This window comes from Cygnus atratus, chromosome 4, assembly GCF_013377495.2.
Source record: "Cygnus atratus isolate AKBS03 ecotype Queensland, Australia chromosome 4, CAtr_DNAZoo_HiC_assembly, whole genome shotgun sequence".
NCBI lineage: Eukaryota > Metazoa > Chordata > Aves > Anseriformes > Anatidae > Cygnus > Cygnus atratus.
In genome coordinates, this window is record NC_066365.1 from 45,392,207 (window position 1) to 45,414,041 (window position 21,835).

General features: G+C 45.4%; 1 protein-coding gene across 5 annotated transcripts in view; it reads left to right on the forward strand.

Annotated features, from left to right (window-relative positions):
* The window catches only part of ARHGAP24 (Rho GTPase activating protein 24), a 181,239-nt gene that overhangs the window by 42,352 nt on the left and 117,052 nt on the right, over nt 1-21,835 (forward strand). For 4 of the 5 annotated variants that reach the window (XM_035547646.2, XM_035547653.2, XM_035547664.2 and 1 more), the window contains exon 3: nt 14,973-15,060. The exons of the other annotated variant lie outside the window; for it this stretch is intronic. In XM_035547646.2, coding sequence (XP_035403539.1) covers nt 14,973-15,060 — 88 coding nt within the window. The remainder of the gene's footprint in view (nt 1-14,972; nt 15,061-21,835) is intronic. 5 annotated transcript variants of the gene reach the window in all.

Here is a 21,835-nt window from a genome sequence, read left to right on the forward strand (position 1 = left end):
TGGCTGCTGAAGAATGGAACCAGCTGAAGGGGAAAAAAAAAAACAACTATTCTTCTATGAACTGTGTCCAGCAGGTCCCCAGTGTGTCGCAAACATCCAGGGAGAGCATAAAGGCATTTCATGTAGGGTGGCTGCGAACAATAGATGCTCTCCAGGAAAGAACTGGTGCGCGTGATGAAGTTCACTACTGTGTGGGTAGCCAGCGAGAAGGTGGCTTGAGAGATTTGTCTATTAAGTGCTTAAAGAAAGCTGTGATCAGCAGCCTTGGGAGATGCTGAGCACATCAGGGTTCGGCGGGAGAGATGTCTGTAGGGACAAGTACTGCAAGGTGGCTGCCTTTTCTCACCTGACCCCAAAGGTGACGATGCTGTTATCTCAGTGAGCAGAGCCTATGTTCTCCTGACAAGTGCCCTGCTGTATCAGAAGTGTCCAAGTGCTTGCAGATGGAAGTAGACAAAAATTTGGGTTTTTCTTTGCATCCAGCAACACGTTGTCTGCACGAAACACAATGAAGCTGCAGGTGCTGACAGCGCTGTGAATCAGAAGACAAACAGGGAAGAAGCCTGAGGAAGACTTGGGCTTACTGCTGCTCTGTTCACGTGGGAAGCTGAAGCACAGCACAGCCTCGGCGGGGTTATAAATAAAACACTGAGCAGCTACAGGAAAAAATGGAGTGAGAGTGGAGAGAGGACCACAGGCAATGAAGTAGCCTGTGCTCAAGTGCACGCTTGAAAATTCAGAGGACTTTTTGTGTGGGCATCTGTTTTGCTTGCTTCCCAGCAGAGGGATGGCCTGCCTGCCCAGCAGCCGCCTGTGCCCAGGTTGCCTCCAGCAGCAGTCCCTGGCAAAGCACTCATCCCATGGAGCTTTGCCTGCCACCGCTGTTGCAGGGACCTGGTAGCTGAAAGCCACTCGCAGGGTTGTGAATATTTCAGTGTTTCAGGAGGTAAACGTACGTCTTTGCTTTTCCAGAGAGAGCAGATGTTCCATCACTTCACTGGCTCTAGGTACAGTTTCATTTCCTTAATCTGTATTGCACTAGTTTTCCAGCTGCATATAAATACCTTAGTCATGTCTGCTGATACAGCTAAAATGTAGTTTTTTCTGGGTGGTGGGGCCTTAAAAAAAAAAAAAAGGTATCTTTTTCATTTTAAGGCAATTTAGGTCATAACAATGATTGCTGCATTAGTGAGAAATACCTTAAAACCAGTTATAAATGCAGATCCTGGCTTTTAGATTTATTTATTATTTAAAATGAGTTTGTAACAGGCTGGTAGGTACTCCTGCAGTAAGCTGCTGGGCATAGACCCTGGCGTTATGTGCCAAGCAGGGGCACTCGCAGCGCTGCCGTGGGACTTGTGAGTTCAGAGGTGCGCCGAGGTGGGCGGCTGGGCAAGTTTTCATTGGCACCAACACCCAGCAAGGTCTAAAAAGTGCCTTGCCTTTTTTATTATGCTGGGCAGCAGTAGCTGGGGGATGCAAAAACAGATTGTGTAATGGCTGAGGTCAGTCCCCAGGCAGCGGTGTGTGGCAGCTGGAAGGTCGGCTACGGCTGTTTTGCTGGGGACTTGTGCAAGCAGGGGCGCAGGGGAGGCAGGGTGCTGACAACCAGCAGGAGGGGAGTGGAGTGCAGGTGACAGCAGTTGTGTACGGGGAGCGACGGGTCTTACTTGCCTGATTGCCTTCTCCAGCAGCAGCTGTGTCACCAAGGGCCGCTTAAAAGCGGGGCTTCAGCTGCTGGCCATGCAGGTATTGCACTGACCTCCTGTGCCTGAGGCTTGCAGTGAGTGCTAGCGCCTTCAGCTTGGGGCTTGGCTTCTTTGCAAGGCTCTCAGAAGAGTGTGCTTATGAACCGGCTTGGCGATGAAGGAGGGATAAGGTTCTCGATACGGCTGGACGAACGTGTGCTTCAGGTGAGCGTGAGGCTCGTTTGGCAGAAACCTGGGTGCCTTTGTCACTTAGCCCCGATGGCAAGTCCCACCTCGCCTAACCCTGTAGGTTTGGTTGTTTGTCAGGTATCTGAATGGACGAAGAGCTTCCAAACTAACTTCGGAGTGTCCCCTGATATGTGGCTTCTTGAATAAAAAGAAGCTTGGGTAGTCTTTGGTGGGGAGCAGGCGCATGTATCCCCAAAGGAATTGCCTTGGTTTGCAGTTGTCAGATGTTGTTCAGTTATCCACAGTTAATTTTAGTGTATGCATAACTTAATAAACGCTTAGAAAAAAAAATGCACAACATAAGTGAAAGCAGCTAGAGATATCACTTTACGTAGGATTTGAAAAGAAGTTTCAAACACTTTGAAGATAGTATAGTTATAGATATATATAGATAGTTACCTGTGGATTAAGGCCACAACAGGATGCAAGGGTGCTGAGAGGGACACAGGTTTTTGTCTAAGCAAGCCATGGGGTCTGCCTGGGTTGTGTGTTATGGAAGTTAAGTTTCTTTGTTGTTGTGTGCCCTGGGTGGGCCTGTGTTTTTGGTGGGCCTGTGTTTTTTTAGGGAGACAGAGAAAACAGTGCTGCAGGAAAAGGAATGAAACTCTTATGTATTCAGTTCTTGCCTGCACAAGCACACCAAGAAATCCTGTGAAAAAATGAGCAAAGAAATTAGTTTTTCCGTTCACCTGGAAGAACTTGAAACTACCAAGTGGGGTTCTTAAAGACACTTTCTAGTCTGTGGGATACGTTTGGTATGGAACACGGAGCACTGAGCTTCCCACGGCTGCGGAAATCTAAGGGCACTGTGCCACGTGGGCAAGGATGCCGTGAAAGCTGCAATTACTCATTGCTGCCCAGCTTCTCTTATCCAGGCGCACAGTGGTGGAAATGTAAAACAAAATAAAAACACAAAAAAAACCGTCCTCCAGACCAGAGATCTGGACCCTGTATTTTAGCAAGGTTCTGAGGAAGTAAGCTAGAAGCTTTTCTGAGGGAGTGCTGAGGTGCCCGCCGTGTTGGCAAGCAGACAGAAGCTGGAGTTTGAGCAGTGGCCTGCCTTTGGAGGACTCCTCCAGGCAGTCAAAATTCACAGTTCACTTTTTTTACTCATAAAGTACATATTTCCCAAAATGTAATGAAAGTGTAATAGGTAATATTACACTTCAGAACCTGAAGTCCAAGGACAGGCAGTGAATACAACTTGGTCTTGTTTCTGTTCCTGGATTGCTGTTTGAGTAACAAGTCTGCCCTTGCGCACTGTTTCCTAGGGAATTAACTTGTCTTTGCTTCTGGCTATCAGCTCCGTCAGCTGGTTGTTTGCGTTTTGGTTGGACACATAGCCGAGCTGGATGCAGAGGGTCCAAGTAAAGATATCGGTGACTTGGAGATCAGAGGTGGTATTTTAATGGCAACAGCATCAAGTGCAGCTCTCAGTAGTGGTGTGTTACTTTGCTCTTTACTTTTTTTTACTGTGTCTTTTGAATCCCACTTTCAGTATCGTATTAAAAACTTCAGCAGCAGAGGCCTTATTTTCGCTACCTGGCATTGCCAAGAAGCATTGCTATGTAGAAAGAACAAGAATTGAATATGGAAAGCACTGAGATGTTGACAAAATAAAAGGGCTTTCTTCCCCATACAAAACATAGGCTGTGTTCCACCTTGCTTTCTAATACCAGAAATATTTTTTGGCCCTGGGATCATTAGCAGCCCCCTTACCTATGCATGTTTTTTACGGTGTAATTAGAGGCTTGTGGGTAGCCAGTGAGGAAGGTGAGGTAGGCAGCCTTCACAGGGACTCTTCCCTCGTTGTCAAGTGAAGATGGCAAGTTGCTAACGAGGGACCTGTTCCCTGTAATCTCACGTAATCCTTTTTGTGCGTTAGGCTAATACCGATATCAGGTCAGGGGCAAGTGGCCTGAGGGAAGCAGCGCTAGAGTATTCCCAATCCCATAGTCATTCTAAATGATGAAAATGTTGCCTTGAAATTCCCCAACTATTAGGGATGGTAAGCAGTTCGGTGCTAATTGCTTCTGTCTACAGCCTGACCCTTGCACACTGCTCTATCTATCGTGATGAGCTTTTTAATGATCTTTCTCTTTTCCCATTTCAAGGGAATTTCAACGCTGTAGGAGGTCTGCGTCCATTAAAAGGGCCCATCGTGGTGACTTTTGTCTCCCTTCCTTTTATTTACTTGGATCTGGTACAAGTGACGCCTGGCTCCTCAAGCAACAAAATGAATAGCTCGCAGGAGAGCCTTGTTAGTCTTTAAATGAAAATAATTGGGTTCTTTTAGCCTATTAGTGCTTAAGAATAGCCTGCTCTAAGTCCATTACCCCTGGGATAAAGGCCGTATTTGCAGCTGAATGAGCAGCATGTACAACATGGCTAGCTGCTAAGGAAAGCAGCTTTCGGAGTTCTCCGCCAAGCCCAGTGCGGTGGCTTGTGGGGCAGGTGGAAACTGAATGACCCCAAACTGCACTCTTGAAATGCTCTTTGCTCCCCAGCTGGCAGTCGGAAAACACTTCCATAACAGACTGGGGCTTTCTGGAGTTGCTCTCCTGCCCTCTCTGGCTCGGACCACCAGCACCATGGGAAAGGCAGCCTGCTGGGGCCCAGTCTGCGAGGGCAGCGCTCGGAGCAGGCGCTCATCACATCCAGGGAAGCAGCCAGCCCCAGCTGTGCACGGCAGGATGGAGGTGGGCAGAGACACGGGTTAGATGCACCGTCTGCCCTGTTGTCCTCGCTGCAGCAAAGGGCAAGCTGCTTTGCTGGCCAAGGGAGCAGTTGGTTGCCAAAAAGTGGTGAACTGCAGGAGTTGGTGCTGGCAGAGGATGACTGAAAGCACAACCTGGGGAGTGAAATGCGGTAACTGGCCGCAGGGAGTGTGATTTGAAGCACCTGCCTCAGTATGTTGCTGCTGGCTTTTTTCAGGCTTTGCCTTGCTGGAGCCCAGAGCTACGGCTGGAAAGTGAACTGGTCCTGACCCTTGGGTCTCGGGTGGCAGTGGGCTTTTCCTGGCTTTGAGAAGTGGGTGGTTAATAGTTGGTAAAAATCTAAATGCTGAAACACACCTGCTTTTGCTTGCTCTGATATCCACTGTCTTCCTTTGCCACGTATCTTTGTTGTAAAGATGTTGCACAGGACAGCGGAGATCTGGACAGACCAAAACTCTTCTGCCGCTGGCGTGATGCTAATAATAATGAGCAGCAGAAGCCTGAAGATCCTGGCAGCGTCCCTAATGTGAGGCGGTGTCCCACCCTTTACATGGATCTTGTAGCTGTCTCAGTTTAATAATAGAGAGAAGAATCCCACCAGGCTGATAGTGGCTGTCAGTCGTTTGACTGGCACTCGCATTTAAAAGGCCTGTTGGCCAGAGATATGTTAGGCCTTGTCTGTATGTTACGGAGCAGCTGTGTGTCAGTTAACATGCACTGAAGCTCAGTCGGGAGGGCTGTGCATCGAATATCAAGCAGGAGCATTTGGAGGCTTTGGTGCCTGCATTGCTTTTCCTGGATGATAAAGCAGTTTGTGTTTGGAAGTAATTTTCTTTATCCTAAATTCTTCTCAGCACTTGCTGCTTGTTAATCTTTACATAAATGAGAACTCGAGCCTTTATCCTACACTCAGGAGGGGGGTCATCAAATTGTAGCAAAAATGTGTGTTTGAAAATGGACATCTACTTGATCCCATGGAGTGGAGTAATACCACATCGGTTGACCTTCTCACCTTTAAAGAAAAGAAACAAATAAAACTTAGCCTGGAGCAATCACGGACAGAAACTCTCCTTCGGAGAAGGAAAGGAGGTTGTCTAGGGATGAGGTTCCTCATTTAGAGCTGTGGAAAGGTTCTCCTTTGTCCTTGTGCTAAGTGTGTTTGGGGGCAGACCCTCTTCAGCAGGGCTCCAGCAGCATGTTGTGGCAGCAGAAATGATGGTCGCTCTCTTCGCTCCACGTAGGTCCAAGCCTCTCACAGGCACCTCTGCTGGCGGAGGCAGAAAATGAGGCTGAACCAAGGACTTGTGACCTCAGGAACAAGGTTCTCAGTGCCTCTTACCATGGGAGTAGTTTTTCATAAATCTTCATAAAATAAAAATCTGTATTTTTTTTCCCCCACAAATGCTGAATTGCAGGTTAACCCCATCCAACTCGGGAATCATGCTGTGAGTGTTGGTGTCCCTCTTGGGCTTCTGCATGGCATGGTCAGAAGCATCGTCAGCAACTGCCCTCTCTGCTCCCTGTATCTGTCTGGCCGCACTGAGGGAGTAACCCCATTGGTTTCCTGTATTTCCTTGACAGTGCTGTGTTAAAATGTAAAAATTATCAGAATTGGCGTAGGAAACTAATGAAGAGAGCAGTAAAGTCATAGATATGAGATGATGATGATTGTCAAAACCTATGCTAATATTTTACAGCTTAATGTGATCGATGTAACAGTTAAAACAGCAGCCTTGAACAGAATGCTTTTGTGAACAAGATGATTTATCTCAGCAAATGCGTTCACATAAATGTTTTAAAACAAAAGGACAGATAAATCTGTCTGGAGCCCACACATGGTAGAGCTGCCAAACCTGCCACCTGTTAAAGATTTTAATGACCTGTTCTGTATTTAATGGAAAAAGTCAAATTAACGCTGTCATTAGCCTTTGCTGAGACTCACCTCATCTCAGGAGCTCGGAGATAGCATTTAGCACATGCCTCTCAGTGGAGCAGCTCTGCCCTTCTAATTAAACAGCAGCAAGCTGGCAAAGCGAGTGCGGTAGGTGCTGTAAGAAGGGCTTGGGGCTCTTCTGTGGCAGCAGGAGAAGGGCTCACCCGCACCTCCCTGGGGCAGCCTGCTGTAAAAGGGAAGGAAGAGGCTTTTGCAGCATTGCAGACACAAAACAGGTGCCCAGGGAAGCGTGGCATCCCCTGAGAGTCTGCAGAAGATGTACATGCTGGTTTTTTGTTTTTTTTTTGCTGTTTTGTTTTTACCATTGGCAAGTTAAATGTGTGTCGTAAGGGCCTTAGGTTGCCATCTCAGGTTTTGCTTATTGTGAAGAACATAGGAAAATGGATTCTAGTGTGAATCCCCACTCTTTACCATCCAGGAGTATAGGGGATGCTTGGTTCCTTGTTCATCCTTCCCTGCCTGTGATTTCTCAGCCAGGAATGCTTTCCACATCCAACACTCAGCTGCGGTTAAGTTAGGTGGTGACTAGACCAAAGCTGTCTGGTGTTGCAGAAGGGATGTAAGGCAGGAAGGTGCTGTAAAAGTCAAAGCCATGAGGACAGGAGATGGAATAGTAAGGGAGAAAGCTGTACGGAGAGTTGTATGGTACTTGGGGAAACTTGGCTGGAGCATCCTCAGAGCTTTTAAAGACAAACAGGGATTGTTGAGAAGAAGATGACTGGGAGAGAGGTGAAGCCATGGTGACAGTGGGCATAATTCAAGTTCTTGAGGTTTTGACTGACACAAGACAACTGCTCTCTGCTCACATCAATGCTGATGTAGTGGCATCGCTGTGTTCATTTGGCAAAGTCAGTGTCCGTGTTTCCTCATGAGCTTGTACGTGTGCCTGTCTGTGAGGACTTGCTGGCTCAGTGCGTGCCCCTCAGCAGCAGGGCTGTTTGTGTTAGCCTGGGGATTCCTTGTGCCTGATGTCAGAAATGGGCTCCTGCCATTTGTGTGGGGATCGGGCATGGGCAATAATAGCTGTTAGTTAGCAGTGCAGGGTTTGCAAAACTGAATCCTTAAAGTAAAATATTAAAACCTCATTAAGTACCTTCACTGCATATTCCCACTTCAAGAGATTTTGAAGGAGCTTTTTCCCAAGGGCTCAAATGTGAGATGGGAATTGCGGAGCTTTCCCATTGGTCTTCTGGCTGACCACCAGCTCCCATCAGACAGAACCAGGTGGCAGTTTTCACAAGCAACCTCTACATTTGGGATGCCCACTCCCCTTTTCTCACAGCATCCTGATCGCTACCTCGCTCTCCCATGATGATCCCTTTCTCCAGCTGCAGTCAGAGTGCTCAGACGGCTGATATCAGCTGTTTTTTGTTCTTGGCCAGTGGAAAGGATCCTTTCCAGCAACAGCTTGAGGCAGGGAACCATCCGGTGGCCAGAGCGCTGCTGGTTGTTTGCCAGAAAATCTACTGTTTGCTTTCTGTTCACCCGCTGTGGGAGCTTTGTCTTGGTTTCTCCGCTGACATAAATTGCGGTTCATCCTCCCTGTTGGTGAGGGATATTGCAGTCTGTCTCACAGACTTTCATGGTCATTTATATTTTGGTAATTTATTAAAATAGCAACGTGGAATCTAAGCTATTTATATGAATATAGCATGGAACAGAGCAGCTGCTGCAGTGCGATTAATTACGCTGGCCTCCAGTCACCCCAAATCCATTTTTACCCAAGTCAATCTGGCACTTGGCGAGGTCCCCCGGCAGGTCTGTAGGAAGCTTGCCACACTCCTGCGGGGAAGCAGATCAGCCATGTTTCGGTGCTTAAATACCGGAAGCCACAGTGACCCGCTGTACGGTCAACCGTGTTGGGCTACTGTGGTCCCTGGGTGCGCTGCTTGACCTGCAGCAGCTCCCGCTTAACTTGGTGGAGATCCCTAATTACTGAAATTAGGGGATGTCTGCCGCTCTTGGTTCTTACACAGCTAGTCTTGTACACGTTCTCTTTGAAAAGCATGCGTTGCAGGGACTGACAGAAATGAACTGACAACCCTTTACTTTTCTCACATTGAAACCTGCAAAACCTTGCTTGCATTCCCCAGAGCAATTCCCCCCCTTCTTCTCCAAATGGCAAAGCACTAAGGCATGCTCAGCTACAGCACCACGCAGTAACTTCCTGATGACATTGATGTGTGTTTATGCTCTCCAAATTTGCAGATGACGTTGTACAAGTGTGTTCCAATTGATAGATACTTCTGTAGTGTCTCTTGTGCCCAAGAGCCTACTGTTTAGAAGACCACCTTATGTTTTGTCTAAAACATCTGCTTTCCATGGCAAATTCAGGATGTTGAAGTAACACGTCAGTGTTTTATGGACTTGTGTTCATCCAGTAATGAAGTTTGCTCTAGTTAGTAAATTTACTTTTAATCAGCCAAAATTCTCTGCTCAATATTTAAACTGCCTATTAAAAATGTTTAAGGATACTTTTCAAAACCAAAATACGTGGAGAAAGGAACAACTAGGTCTCACGTCAAAGCTATAGAATGTGCAATCTGGCTCAGGTATAAAGATGAGAAACTACCTGAGAAGTCCAGTTTTAAATTAGAAAAGGTGTCACAGAACAGAAGAAACAGGCTAGTATGCTTTGAATTCAATAAAAAAAACTGGAAAAAAACCCCATACCATACGCAAATTGTACAGCTGGAGAAGCAACCTGTAATCAGCAAATGGTGTTTTTTGTTGGCATTAATTGTTCAGGTAGCTCAGAAGACCCCAGGCTCCCGGAGATGGGCTCACTGCTAATGAGCAGTGCTGCTAATGAGTGTCCTCCCTTAGACAAGTGCCTTACACCAGCTGACCGGAAGCGAAGTGGGATGTGTAAATGTTTCTGTGGTATTTGCAGTGCTGTAGTATTTCTAAGCTGTGCTTGTAAACATTTATTATCTGGACAAAATATAAAGAGCACATAGATATTAAAACAACAAGCCATATAGGCATTAAAAAAAAACCTGAAAGAGATGGATAACCCTTGCTGTTAAGCCCTAATATTTTTTCACATGAAAGTGCAGTTCATTCTTTAATGAAATAGTGAATGATGATAACTTTATAGGATAGATCAACTCCCCTGGAATGTGCTTGCTAGCTAAAAGCAAACAAGAACATTTGCACAGGACAGAGAAGAATCAGTCAGTGGAAGCGTCTGCCACTTCTCTGACCACTTGCTGAGAAAGTCGTTTCTGTAATCGGCAGGTCCCCTGCAGCAGCGTGAACCTCTGCTACTGACTGACCTGGGAAGGTCGTGCCCACTAGTAGGGTGCTTGGCAGCACGCAGCTTCCTTGGAAAGGAGCTGCGTGTGGTGGAATTGTAAGGGCTTTCACTTCTCACATTCAGCATGGAAATCCAGCAAAGAAACGCAATCCAAACAGCCTTGAATCATCCCTTGTCTCCAGATGAGAACAGTTAGGAGTTAATGATTCCTGTTAAGTATGTGCCTTCATCTGCTTCTGAAATACTTTGGTGCTGAAGACCCTGCAGTTCAGCTCTTGACTGTTTCCCGTCCTGTTCACATTGGACTTACGGAACAGAGGTGGTCGCCTGTATGTAAGTGACAGCCAAACGAGGTTTCTTCTGAAAGAAGGCAGCAGGTGAACCTGAACAGGTTCAGGCTGAGGCTGCTGCGGTTCAGAGGGGATTGTCCATGCTCCTTGTTGCCACCCTGGGGGACAGAAGACAGTATTTGTCACTGATAATTAGTTATCTGGTGCCTTTTATGGTGTGCCAGGTCTTGCCAGTCTGCTCTGAAAGGCCTCTGTAATGATGCACCTATTTCTTTTCTGCGTTGTTTTCTGACAAGGTATTGCAGCTAGTGTTTCTACAGATTCTTACACTGTTTTCCCCCTAAATTAGTCCTCCCACAGTGTGAAAGCATAATGCACTTGATTATCATTAGCATTCTGATAATTTTAAATGTTTTTCTTTCCATCACGGACTCGATCCTGATTCTTTCATTCAGCCATGGGTGTTTAGCCAAGGAAAGAGCATAAATTATATTGGCGTTACCCTTGGAGGTAAGGCAGCTGCATGCAGTGACTACTGGTTCCCCACCTTTTCAAAACAAGATAAGAACCAAGATGGAGTAGACAGTTCAGTTTTAGGGCCTTGGTTTTTTTTTGTTTGTTTTTTTTTCTGCCTCTGAATCATCTTGAAAAATGTTTAGTTCAATATTTAATGACTGACTTGGTTTTTCACCTGTTCAATCATACATGCTGCATTATATCTCTGCTGCTGTTTCTGTGAGGGCTGTCACCAGAGAGCTCTGTGTATAAACATGAGGCTGTACTTGAAACTGTCTGCTGCCAAATACCATCCTTTCAGGCAATAATTGAGGTTGAGGCCCGGATATTCTCCGGACTACAGGTCAGTAAATTTTCTTTGCAAAAGGTCTGTAAGACGTGTTTTTCAGCATTCTGATGCAATAAAAAGCATTGTGTTGGGTTTTTTCTTTGGTGGTCAATATAAAAAAAAAAAAAAGGAGAATAGTTATATCTAATAAGCTAAATTTCTGCTTGGAAGGAAGATATTCTAGAAGTAAGATTGTTCCATAATTGCCTCTGTCCTATACAGTAATTCCTTAATGCCCAGTCATATTGTTGCCTATTGAGCAAAACCTAATGAAACCTAATTTTATCAAAACTTCCACACGTGGATCTAATTAGGTACTCCCATGGGCGTTGCTCATGAATTTTCTCACCCCAGTGCCTCACACCCTTCTGTGATGAGCTTGGGAAAGAAGAGGAAAAGGAGGAGCAGAGTTCCTTGCAGAAGCTGCTGACATTTAGGTGAATATGCTCGTTCACTAGGGAGAAGCCAGGAGAGCAGGGGTAAAACAGCTTCATGAGATGCCACAGAAAATCATCCTTGGATGGAAAAGCTGCTTCATGTGCATTCAAGATTTGTCTGAGTCCCTTAGAATAGCAGGCAGAATGGAGGGGGTGGGAGGACAGCGTGTTAAGGCTTCCTTTCACCAGGAAGGTAGTGGTTAGTGCTGAGAAATAGATGTAGAAAGAGAAAAAGCTTGTAATAATTTCAGATGTAGTCAGGAGATGGTCATTCTTTTTGCTTTCCCTTACTGGAGAAAAAAAATCCAGAGGCATACAATGTGCGAGCCTCTGTTTTTAGGGAAGCAGAGTCTTCTGTGGTGTTACAGCTTAATTTGGTGTCACCTTGCTGTCTCTTGGGGAACAAAAAGGAGTTTAGTTGTTTTTTCAGTGGCTGCTCAAGCCAAGATTGTTTTGTTCTATGGGCAAGAACTGTATGTTGGGCAGAGAGAGGCACTGAACCATAAAGCAAGGTATGGCAGCAGAGAAATGTACAGGATCTTTATACATACCCTAATCGCGTTGTAGGGAAATGGACAGCTCTCTCTGTTAGGTCAGGATATGTGTTTTGGTGCTTGTTACCAAGCAAACACTACGTGTGGTATTAACCTCTGTGGAAGTGAATTTGCTTCTTGATTAGAAAATTAAGCAAAAAGCTTAGGCTTTAACCTTTTCTTAAGTAAAGGAAAGGTCCCCTTTATAGTTCTCTTTGGGGAATTTCTGGGAACTGAACAGCAACTCTCATTCTTCCACAGAAACAAACCGGAGTAATGTGTTAACGTAGTGGGAAGAGAAAATGTCAAATGCAATGGAATTTATGCCAGAAAAACTTATGCTATCTGTTGACCCCATTTTATCCAACCAACTCTATTTCTTCTGCAGTTTCTCTGTCTGTCTGCGTTCCTGGTGTGTTACGTCCCCCTCCTCAGTGTGCCTCTAGCACAGCAGCATTTCTTTGTCTCTCGCATTGCACGCTGCACAAGTATGGCCGGCTACAAAACCGCAAGATGGTGGCTGCATTACCTGCAGTCCATTGATCCCGAGGTCCGTTTACTTAGCTGGTATTAAGATCATCATACTTCAGTGCAGAACATCTGGCTCCTTCATTGTTATGGTAATTAGATCTGTGGTGACTGTTACTTGTTCCCGTTGTCATACTGTTTGTTGTTCTGTGCACCAGGAAACCGGACGTGCTGTGCATCGTGCAGTGCAAGTTCTGTACAGTTCATATTGAGTAAAACCTCTTTCCATTATGCAGTGTTTGGCAAAGGGACTGAAAACCCGTAACGCATGTAGGGATCCCTGTACAGAGCTACTTCCCCTGGGCAGTGGAGAAATGCTCCGAAGCTGCCCCAGTGCCTCGCTGGGGCGAGCAGCGAGCGCGCTCGTGGTTGAAACCTTTCAGGCTCGGTAGCGGTAACTGCCCGCCTGCCGCTTTGTCGCTCAGTACTCACACCAAATGAGCCGATATGTGATGGCTGCAGGTTTTTTCCTGGCAGGGAAAAAACGTTGGAAACTTTTGCTGCCAAAGCAACACAGGCACTTCTGCAATGTGGTTAACCAAGCTGTAGCAGCAAACAGAGGAAGAAACCTTGTGAAGATCCTCTGAGTCCACTGCGACTGCACAAAGGTATCAGAAAACTCCTGGGAAGCTTCCCACAAAACAAAACACACAGAAGTAAACACAGCATTTGGTTGCAAGAGGAAAGAGAATGTAGTAATCTTTGATAAATCTTGTTGATAGAAATTGGAAGGGCGAGGAGAACACCTGATAGGAACGACTGCTGATAATGTGGACTTTGAAGTAGCTTTCTGTAAGGGGTGGCAGGACAAGCTGTAAGGGAGCATGCAGACTGGTTGAGCCTAGTAGAAGTGGGTTAGCATAAATGCCAGAAACACATCTGGGCGAGAAAGCAGTTCACTTCCTCATGTATCAACAAGCTTTTTGAGTAAAATCCCTCCAGATGTATAGAAAATCAGGTATTTGTAGTCAGCATCTTGGAGGGCATGGGAACTCCTTTTCCCATCAGCTTCCCTGGGAGCAACGGAGTCCCTCTTGGACATGGGTGATGAGTGTGGGGTAAAACCTCCCAGGTGAGGCTGTAGTACTGCGATCCTAAGCCAAAGTGGGTTTATGTCATTCTTGCTGCACTGCAGTATTTTGGCAAGCACATCATTAAGTGGGCCTTCAGTTAGAGGCTGAGTATATGCAGATCTTAAACTTTCTTGAAAATTCTTTTATTCTACATGCAATATAAAACCAAGCTTTAACTACTTGAAGCTTCGCAGCTCCAACAGCCCATGGTCCTCCGCATATGTGTTTAGAAAAACATATGTATTTATTTCACATGCTTCGATGTTTCCAATAGTAGTTTTAAAAATACTAAAATATATTACCAATCGAGAGCATGTTTTGTTTTTAAGTAAGAGCAGTGTTCTGTATGGTGTTGCTGAGATGGCTTCAAATAAATGTAGCTGCCATGTAGGATTTAGGCTTTGCATTCTAGTAGGGGAATTAAGTTTCATCTGTAGAACAAAAGAGCTGAAGTTACAAATATTATGACTGTATTGTTCTTAGTTTCTTAAAAGTCTGTCATTATGACAGCTCACTGTGAAGTAAATATTGAAAGGATTGTACATCAAAGAATCAGAAAGCATCACATTGTAATGAGACTGCATGCGTACAGCTAATGAATTCACAGCCAATTTAAGTGCAGTTTTCATTTACTGTCTCATAAATTGATTTTAGGTTACAGTGCTGTAGGCTAGGTCTCCTTAATTTTGTGTTTTTTTGTTTAATTGAATAACATGGTGTGTAATTACCGTAAGTATGTTTATGTATTCACCGACACAAGCTCCTGAGCCACTGAAATTTGCTCCAGAGCGAAGACTCTGTTCTGCTCATCCCACGATGCATGTAGAGCTTTTTTCGATAGAAACAGTTCAAGCTGGAAATTACAATGGGCAGCAAAATTATACCAGTCATAATGGTTTATGGCGTGTGACGTAAAGTACGTGTCGTTAAGTGCTTTTTAAAGTTACATATTCTTTGGGTTAATCTTTCTATTTGGTTTTGAATTCTCTGTTGTGAGAAGGCTGTTTCATGTCCTGTTTCCACCAGTTGGCAGTCCTGCTCTTAGTGAAGGTCATAGCAGTGAATGCATCAAACCAACCCCTTCAGTCTCAGATAAGTGTCCCCTGCAGCATACTTAGGTCTGAGTGGTACAAAAATCTGCATGGTATTAAAAGCCTAACAGATGGGTGGGGAAACAAAAAGGTTATAGCCATTACTGAATGCCTTTGTTAATTAAGGTGTTCTGTGATGTTGGCTTTTTGGATAATCCCTCCTCAGTCTTGCTTTGGAAATCAGCTGGCCAGGAGCAACAACATGCATTCGTGTATGCTGCTGCCAAAAAGAAAAAAAAAGGAAGCATTTGTCTATCCAAAGTCAGGTAGCAGTTTTGATCCCCTATTTGATGTTGTTTTTTTCCTTAGGGTACCATCTTTCTGCCTGGCAACAGAGTAATTGAGCACCCCTGCAATGAAGAAAGTCCAGGGAAGTTCCTTTTTGAAGTTGTTCCAGGTAGGATATTCTGCTCCTTGTACAAACTGTTTGCACTTGTATTCTCAGTGACGAATGGCCACATCTGTTCGGCCAGAACAGAAGCTGAAGGTGATTAATGATTCAATTTAAGGAAAAAAAAAAATTGGTTAATTTGTTAATACTCTGATTCATGTATTTTTTTCACTTACCTCTGGGCAGCATAGGAAAACAATGTGGTTTTTGTTTGTCAGTGTAAAGTATGATTGCTTTGCAGCCAGGTGTTGTGGCATCAAGTGGAATACAGGCGGTACAAGTGTATTGTGCAATTATTTCAGATGGTATTGGATGCCACAAAATGGAGCCTCTATTGGCAATAAAGGGATCAGTTACTTGGCAGCAACAGCTTCTCAGAGTAGCCTGTGGTCTGATGGCACCGGTAGCAGCGCCTAACATTGCTACCCTGTCCCTGGGGGTGGATAACAACACCGAGCATTGCTGCTTTGACACCTAAACTTGTTTTTAGCGTGGCTTTTCTTGTTTATGTTTTTCTGGGAGTGGGTTTGTCTAAAGAATATTACCCTGCCAACTGAGTGGTACTCCTAACTGCCTGTATTACTGGAGTGATTTGATAAGTGTCTCCACATCTGGTTAGCCCACTGTGTTTATTCAATATATTCTCTTAATCCCCATATTACCTTCCAGTGTACTTTCCCATTATGGCTATTTAAAGTGATGAATTGTAGATAATGTTTATGGAAATCGATCTCTATGCTCTTGCTCTTAAACCAAGTGGATGTGAACTTAAAAACTTGTCGTGACAAATATGTGGAGATTTTGATATATTGTGAAGTGCAAGAAATAGGAAATACACTTCCAGGTTAAGGAGGCCACTCACTCATCAGGTAAGGAGGAGCAGAGCAAAGTGGAATTCGCAGCCGCAGCTCAACACAGACTGCCTTTTGTTTTGTACATAGTAAGGAATCCGACTATGACAGCTACGTGCTGTAAGGGGTAAGTATGCAAAGCAAGCGAGCGTGGTATCTGTTTTTGAGGTTTCCTTAACGCTCACCCCAGCTTGAATCGATCATATTTTTAAGTTTTTCCCTGTGTTCTCTATCTTATGTGTTGTTCAAAGTACCGAGGTAAACCTGTTAACTTTGCAAGCCTGGGGTCGACTCTAATCCTGATTCCACTGAGAAGTGTTGAGAGTTGGTTTCCACTGAATAGGCGCCTTCCTTCTGCAGAACGTGCCGAATGCGTTCGGACCGATTTCCAAGCAACATGGGATTTGCACTCAGTCATTTCATAGGTGAAGTTTATCTTTCTTCCGGGGGTTGTAGGCAAGAGAGAGAGAAGTAAGGCTGTCAGCATTGCTGAAGCACAGTGCCTGCCCTGCAGGATCAGAACAGAGCAGTAGAAGCGGGCTGGCACTGAGCTTGGTGCTGTTGCACCCACTCCTCCTGAAGGACATTGCCAGGGGAGAAGCAGCCTCCGTTTCTGCTGCAGCTAGAAGGCGCTGCTGAAGAAATGCCAGCTGTGCATCTGGCTGATGACAGGGTAGTAGGAAATAGTAGGAAATAGCAGGAATAGTAGGAAAAAGTATGGGGTTATGGCTACAACAGCCAAATACTTTGAACGCAGTCCCTTCTGTGCATCTTGAAGCACCTTCTGAAGTGCTTGCTCGTTCTGTGGGGGAAGCTGCCCCAAGCAGCACCTATTCCCCTGGCATGTGCAGAGCACATTTGGAGGCCAGGCCTTGCCACTGAGTTGGAATGCCTGCTTGTTACCTACATTGCAGAAAGCTTCCAGAAAACACCGTGTTTTTCCCTGTTCTTGAGGTGCCGGGACACTATTAAGCCTCAGGCATCATCTGTGTTGCTTCCTTTCCCATAATTGACTGCTCTTCGCTGGTTTTCGGAGTGCCAGCAGCTCTCAGGACATTTCCTGCCAGCCTGAACTCTTATGTGCCCAACGTGCTGAAGATCAGATAGGGTTCCTACCTATCTGGGTTTGTTAGCTCGCTTTTCATTCCGAGTATGAGGTTTTGAAAGTGTTTAAGGTAGGAGTGCTATATTTATTGTTTGCCCTCTGGTAATGACTCTGCAGCTGTAGTGACACTGGAGCAGTTGTCCTGGGGAGATACTGTGCCATGGGGTCATGACAAAAATTTAAGTCTTCAGCAGCTCAAAATAAAACTGAGACACGGACTGATCAGGAAGGCATCCTAGTGCCCATGGAAGCATTGTCAGCTGTATGTTAAGCAGAGACAAAGTGAGTTTTCCTCCTGCTGTTGTGTCACCCTTACTGCTAAAGGCAAGTGCTGTCAGTGCTTCGTAAGGGAGCTGCTTGTCACGAGGGTGCTTGTGGGGACCTCAATGTGAACGTTGGTTGTAGAGTTAGATGGCAACGATGGGATGTGGTTTAATGGATATAACTGAGAAAAATATATTGTAGCCAACATTCTCTTCAGCATTTCTTAACTTTTGTGTGAGAAAACAGCTACGTAGCAACAAGATCTACTTGCGGGGATTTTTCTTTTGTCAGTCTAGCTGAACCTCGTGTTAAATGTATGGCACTGAGGCTCACGCTCTTCTTGGAATGACACTTTATAATCCCAAAGGCAGCAGTGACAAGTCCTCTTTTTGTCTATCACATCAGTGGGTGGCCTGTGTGTGTGTTTGTTTATTGGAAATACATGCAAATCATTTTGGGAATGCATGTGGGAGTTGGTTTATACTATGAAACTAATTCTCTTTGTACGGCCGTCTGTGAAGATGAATGAAAGAAACGTATGTGTGGAGACAAATGCCTTCTAGTTTTGTTGGTGCTGTAATTAAAATACAGATGCTTGAATTTGCATTTTCAAAACATTCTGTTCATTCCTTAAGCCACGACATTATTTAACACTTGATTTCCCCCCCCCCCCCCCCCCCCCCCGAACTGATGAAAATACTCTACAGGAATGGAACCATATCTTGTACAGAGTGGGGCCAGGCTGCTCCGCTGTACTGGAGTCGGTGTGACCGCCAGGTGATTAATGACTTGGGTTATTAACAGCCTCCCTCGTGCTCAGGGGAATGTTTCATTTCAGTTGTGGTGGTGGCTGCTGAGCAGGGATTAAATAGTGACTGAATGGGATGGAAATGAGAAGTCCCCGTTGTCTTCAGAAAGGCACTTTGTAGAACCCGAAGTATCGCAGTCCAGCACCAGTGTCTCTGAACTCATTGCTACTTGGGTAGAACTGAGTTACCAGGTCACTTGATGGGGAACAAATGAGAAAATCGGTCATCTGTATTAAAGCAACTTCAGTGAAGAATCCTTCCAGTTTATATGCTGCCATAGCAATGTTTCTGAAGAGGCAACAATTGCATGCCCCTCAAATTTTCCTTTGTGACTGAAAATCATTTTTGCACTTAGATCTCAAGGGTTACTCAGGCTGTTCTGCAGGAGCTGTAGTATGGCAGGGAAGTCGCTTGGCTCTGCTGCTGCTTCTCTCTGGACCTGTGGTTCTGCTGATCTCGTGTCTGTACAGCTCCAGGGCTGTCTCCCTACCCCCAGAACATGGGGCCTTTCTTGAGCCGTGGATAGTGGGGACTGCAGAGAGCAGGAATTATCTCAGCGCTGTATGCTCCATGTGCTCACAGGTTGGTTTGTCAGGCCCAAGAGCTGTGGCCAGGGAAAGAGTCTGGAAAGTGCTGCTGGAGAATTGCACTGCTCCTGTTCCTGCGCACGGGTACTGCACGAACATCTTTTCAGAAGGCAGCTACTCTGTGACGATGGGCAGTGAAAGCATTGTTTCCTTCTGTGGTGCGAAGTGAAATCAGGCCAAACAGATTGCCCCAGTAACACAGTTTCAGCTGCTTCAAGAGGAAAGAAACGCTGGATATAAATCTAAATAGGACGTGCTTAAAATATTTAAGCTACTTTCCTGAATGCTTTGTCTGGACAGAGTGTTAAATGAAAGCAGTTTCTCCAGACTGCCACACACCAGCCTGTCTCAGGACTCACCGTGGCACTCCAGCAGTGTTTGTCTCCGATGCTGATCAAACATTTGGCTGCTGTTACATCTCAGCTTCCCTCATAAGAATCATTTTCAGGTAATTTAGGAGTAGCTTTTGCAGATCGGTGTTAGGAAAGTGCTCCCAGATGCTGTCATGGAGAGTGCCCTACTGAGTAGTTTTACATTATTTTGGAGGACTTCAGTTGCTGCTGCTCCCAGCCTGTCAGAGCTGCTTGCTGCTCTCTTCTGGCTTGAGATTCCTGTGCTCAGCTTTCCCAGAACAGTGAGCAGTATTTCATCAGTTTTCTAGGCTGGCTGTATGGACTTGTGAGGTCTTGGAATACAGACCATTTCCCCAAAGCCCATGGCTTTATTAGACAATCTCTGCAAGGAAGTGAAATATTAATTCCCAGAACTTTGAAATCATTAAAATGATTTTTTTTTTTTTATTAGTCAGAAAAAAGAGGTGTCCACAGGCCTTTTTCTTTCTTTCTGTCATCTTCTTTTTTAATTGCATACCATCTGGCAAATGGAGTTTCCCGCAGACTGACTGTTCTGGTAGGGAGCATGAAGTGGGTTTGAGTTTTGTTTTTTTTAGGGTCCTTTATGTAAAAGGATGGGTTAGAAATTATTTTGCTGCTACTGCTGCAGCAGGCTTTCCTTCCTCAAAACTAATGATACTTATTTCCCGTTCCAAAGGACAAGGCTTTCACTCTTGTAGAAGAGCCATTTTATTTTTAATTCAGCTGAGATGCCGTAGGTCTTGCGCACTGATGGCAGGGATCAGGAGGGAGCTGGTTTCTGTCTGTACATGTCGCTCTGATTCCACTGCTGCCAAACAGGCCCTTGAGCCTCCTCCAGCGTGTCGTGAGGTTTCAGAAGATAAACGGCTGTCAATGTGTTGTAAGTTATTAAAAACCCTCCCGTTCCCTGTTGATACATGGTGCTTGGCAGATAAACCCTCTGAGAATTTCACCATGGGTTCTTGAGCATCTGAAATGGGAAGGCTGCAGAAGGTGGGAATTCGTGCCACCTGGAGATGGGTAGAGGTTTCCATCAGGGGCCCATCGGGGTCTGGAGTATGTGGATTTCCCAAGTTCACTTGTGTACCTTTAGCAGGAAAAAAAAGTCAAAACAGGATTTAAATACGAATGCTTTTTTTGGTTATACAAGCAATTTTTTTTTGCTCCCATATACCTTAACAGCTTGGATACTGATTATTAATTAACTGGATTGTCTTAATTGGTTGAGCTACAAGGCATGGTCTCTCAATGTTTTGGAAGCACCATACAGTTTCCTTCTGTAATGTGTGCAAGAACAGTGCAGATCTTCAGATGCTAAGTGCTACTTCCAGACCTACTGCTGCCGTTTTTGAGATGTGCTGCTGTTTTTAAGACACTTAAAAATTACACTTGCTTTGACTTGCTGTATCCCATAAATGCATTCTGCAGACTCTGTTTCAGTGCCATTCTCTTCTGCTATCAGTGCTTCATGGTCCTAGAGGTCATGGCACAGCAGGATTTCTGCAGGACTGCAAAGGTTGGGCTAGACACGGAGGCACCAAACAGGCCAGATGGTTAGGTGACACGTTGCAACAACTGACAAAATTAAATCTCAAATCTAAGGGATGGAAACATTTTAGGTTTTGAACCCCAATGTTTGGAAGAAGAGCTGTTTGCTTTCCATAAGGACTTAAACTTGAGAGGAATAAGGGGTGAGAGCTCCCTGCATAACGTTCTCTCTCAGGAGTAAATGCTGTGTCCGAGGTGAGGGTACGTCCCCGCGTACTGCAAGTAGTTTTTCTGGAGGCTTAGCAGAGTGTTAGGAATGCAGTACACTGAGCAAATTCCCTCCTTTGGGCATCAGGAGAAAAAAGTGTTGGTGTACAGAGCAGTTTCTCACCCCGTTGAGGAGGGGGAAAAAATGAAAAAAGCCTTTCCATAGCGCACACACCCACTAGCACTGAGATGCTCTCACCACACGTGCTCTCATGCAGATGCTCTGTATTCCATTCACCCTAAGCATGGCTAACCAACAATTGATTCCCTTCTCTGTAGCATATAAAACCCAAAGGCTGTGTATAAAACCAGTCGGCTTTGGCTTGTTCCCTGCGCTGAATTCCTGTCTCCTCCTGGTATGACCCTGGTGGATTTAATTGGTGCTGCCACGAAGATGAATGCCTCCCCCTACACGCTCTGACAGCCAGCGGTGCCTCTTCATTAGTTGTCAGGAGCACAGGACCTCAAGGGCATTGCTGATACTGCCGGCTGAACTAATTGTGCCTCTGATATCTTCTGGAGGGAGCAGCCAGGCTGTTTAATCAAACGGGCACCAGCCTTACTGTCCAGAGGAATCTCTATAGCGGTGTATTGCGCTAGCGCAGCTGTGAGCACTATTCTCTTCCCATTGAAGGTCTCCTGAATGCAGTGCTGGCCTTATTAGTGCAGTGCTTTCTCAGAATCTCAGAAATGTGGTTTGTAGGGAGCCACCTTGCTGTGTGCCGACAGGGTGGCATGCTCTGTCTTGCTCTCAGCCTGCAAAGGAAGCTGTAACAAACCTAACCTGCTTTTTTAAGCGACCCTTGGAAATGCGTGGAGTCAGCGAGCCAGAGAAAGGGAGCTGGCTAAAGGCTGATGGTGTTGGCGCCAGGGGAGCGCACTCTTTTCTGTCCTGAGCAGCAGTCATTGTGATGCTCAGATACTTGACGTGCACATAATAGGTTTGCTTCCTTCATAGTTTTCTGAGAAATAAAAGTCAATCCCTCCCAGTTCCTACAGCTCTGTGAAATGAGGTGCAGGTTGTGCCATCAGGCTT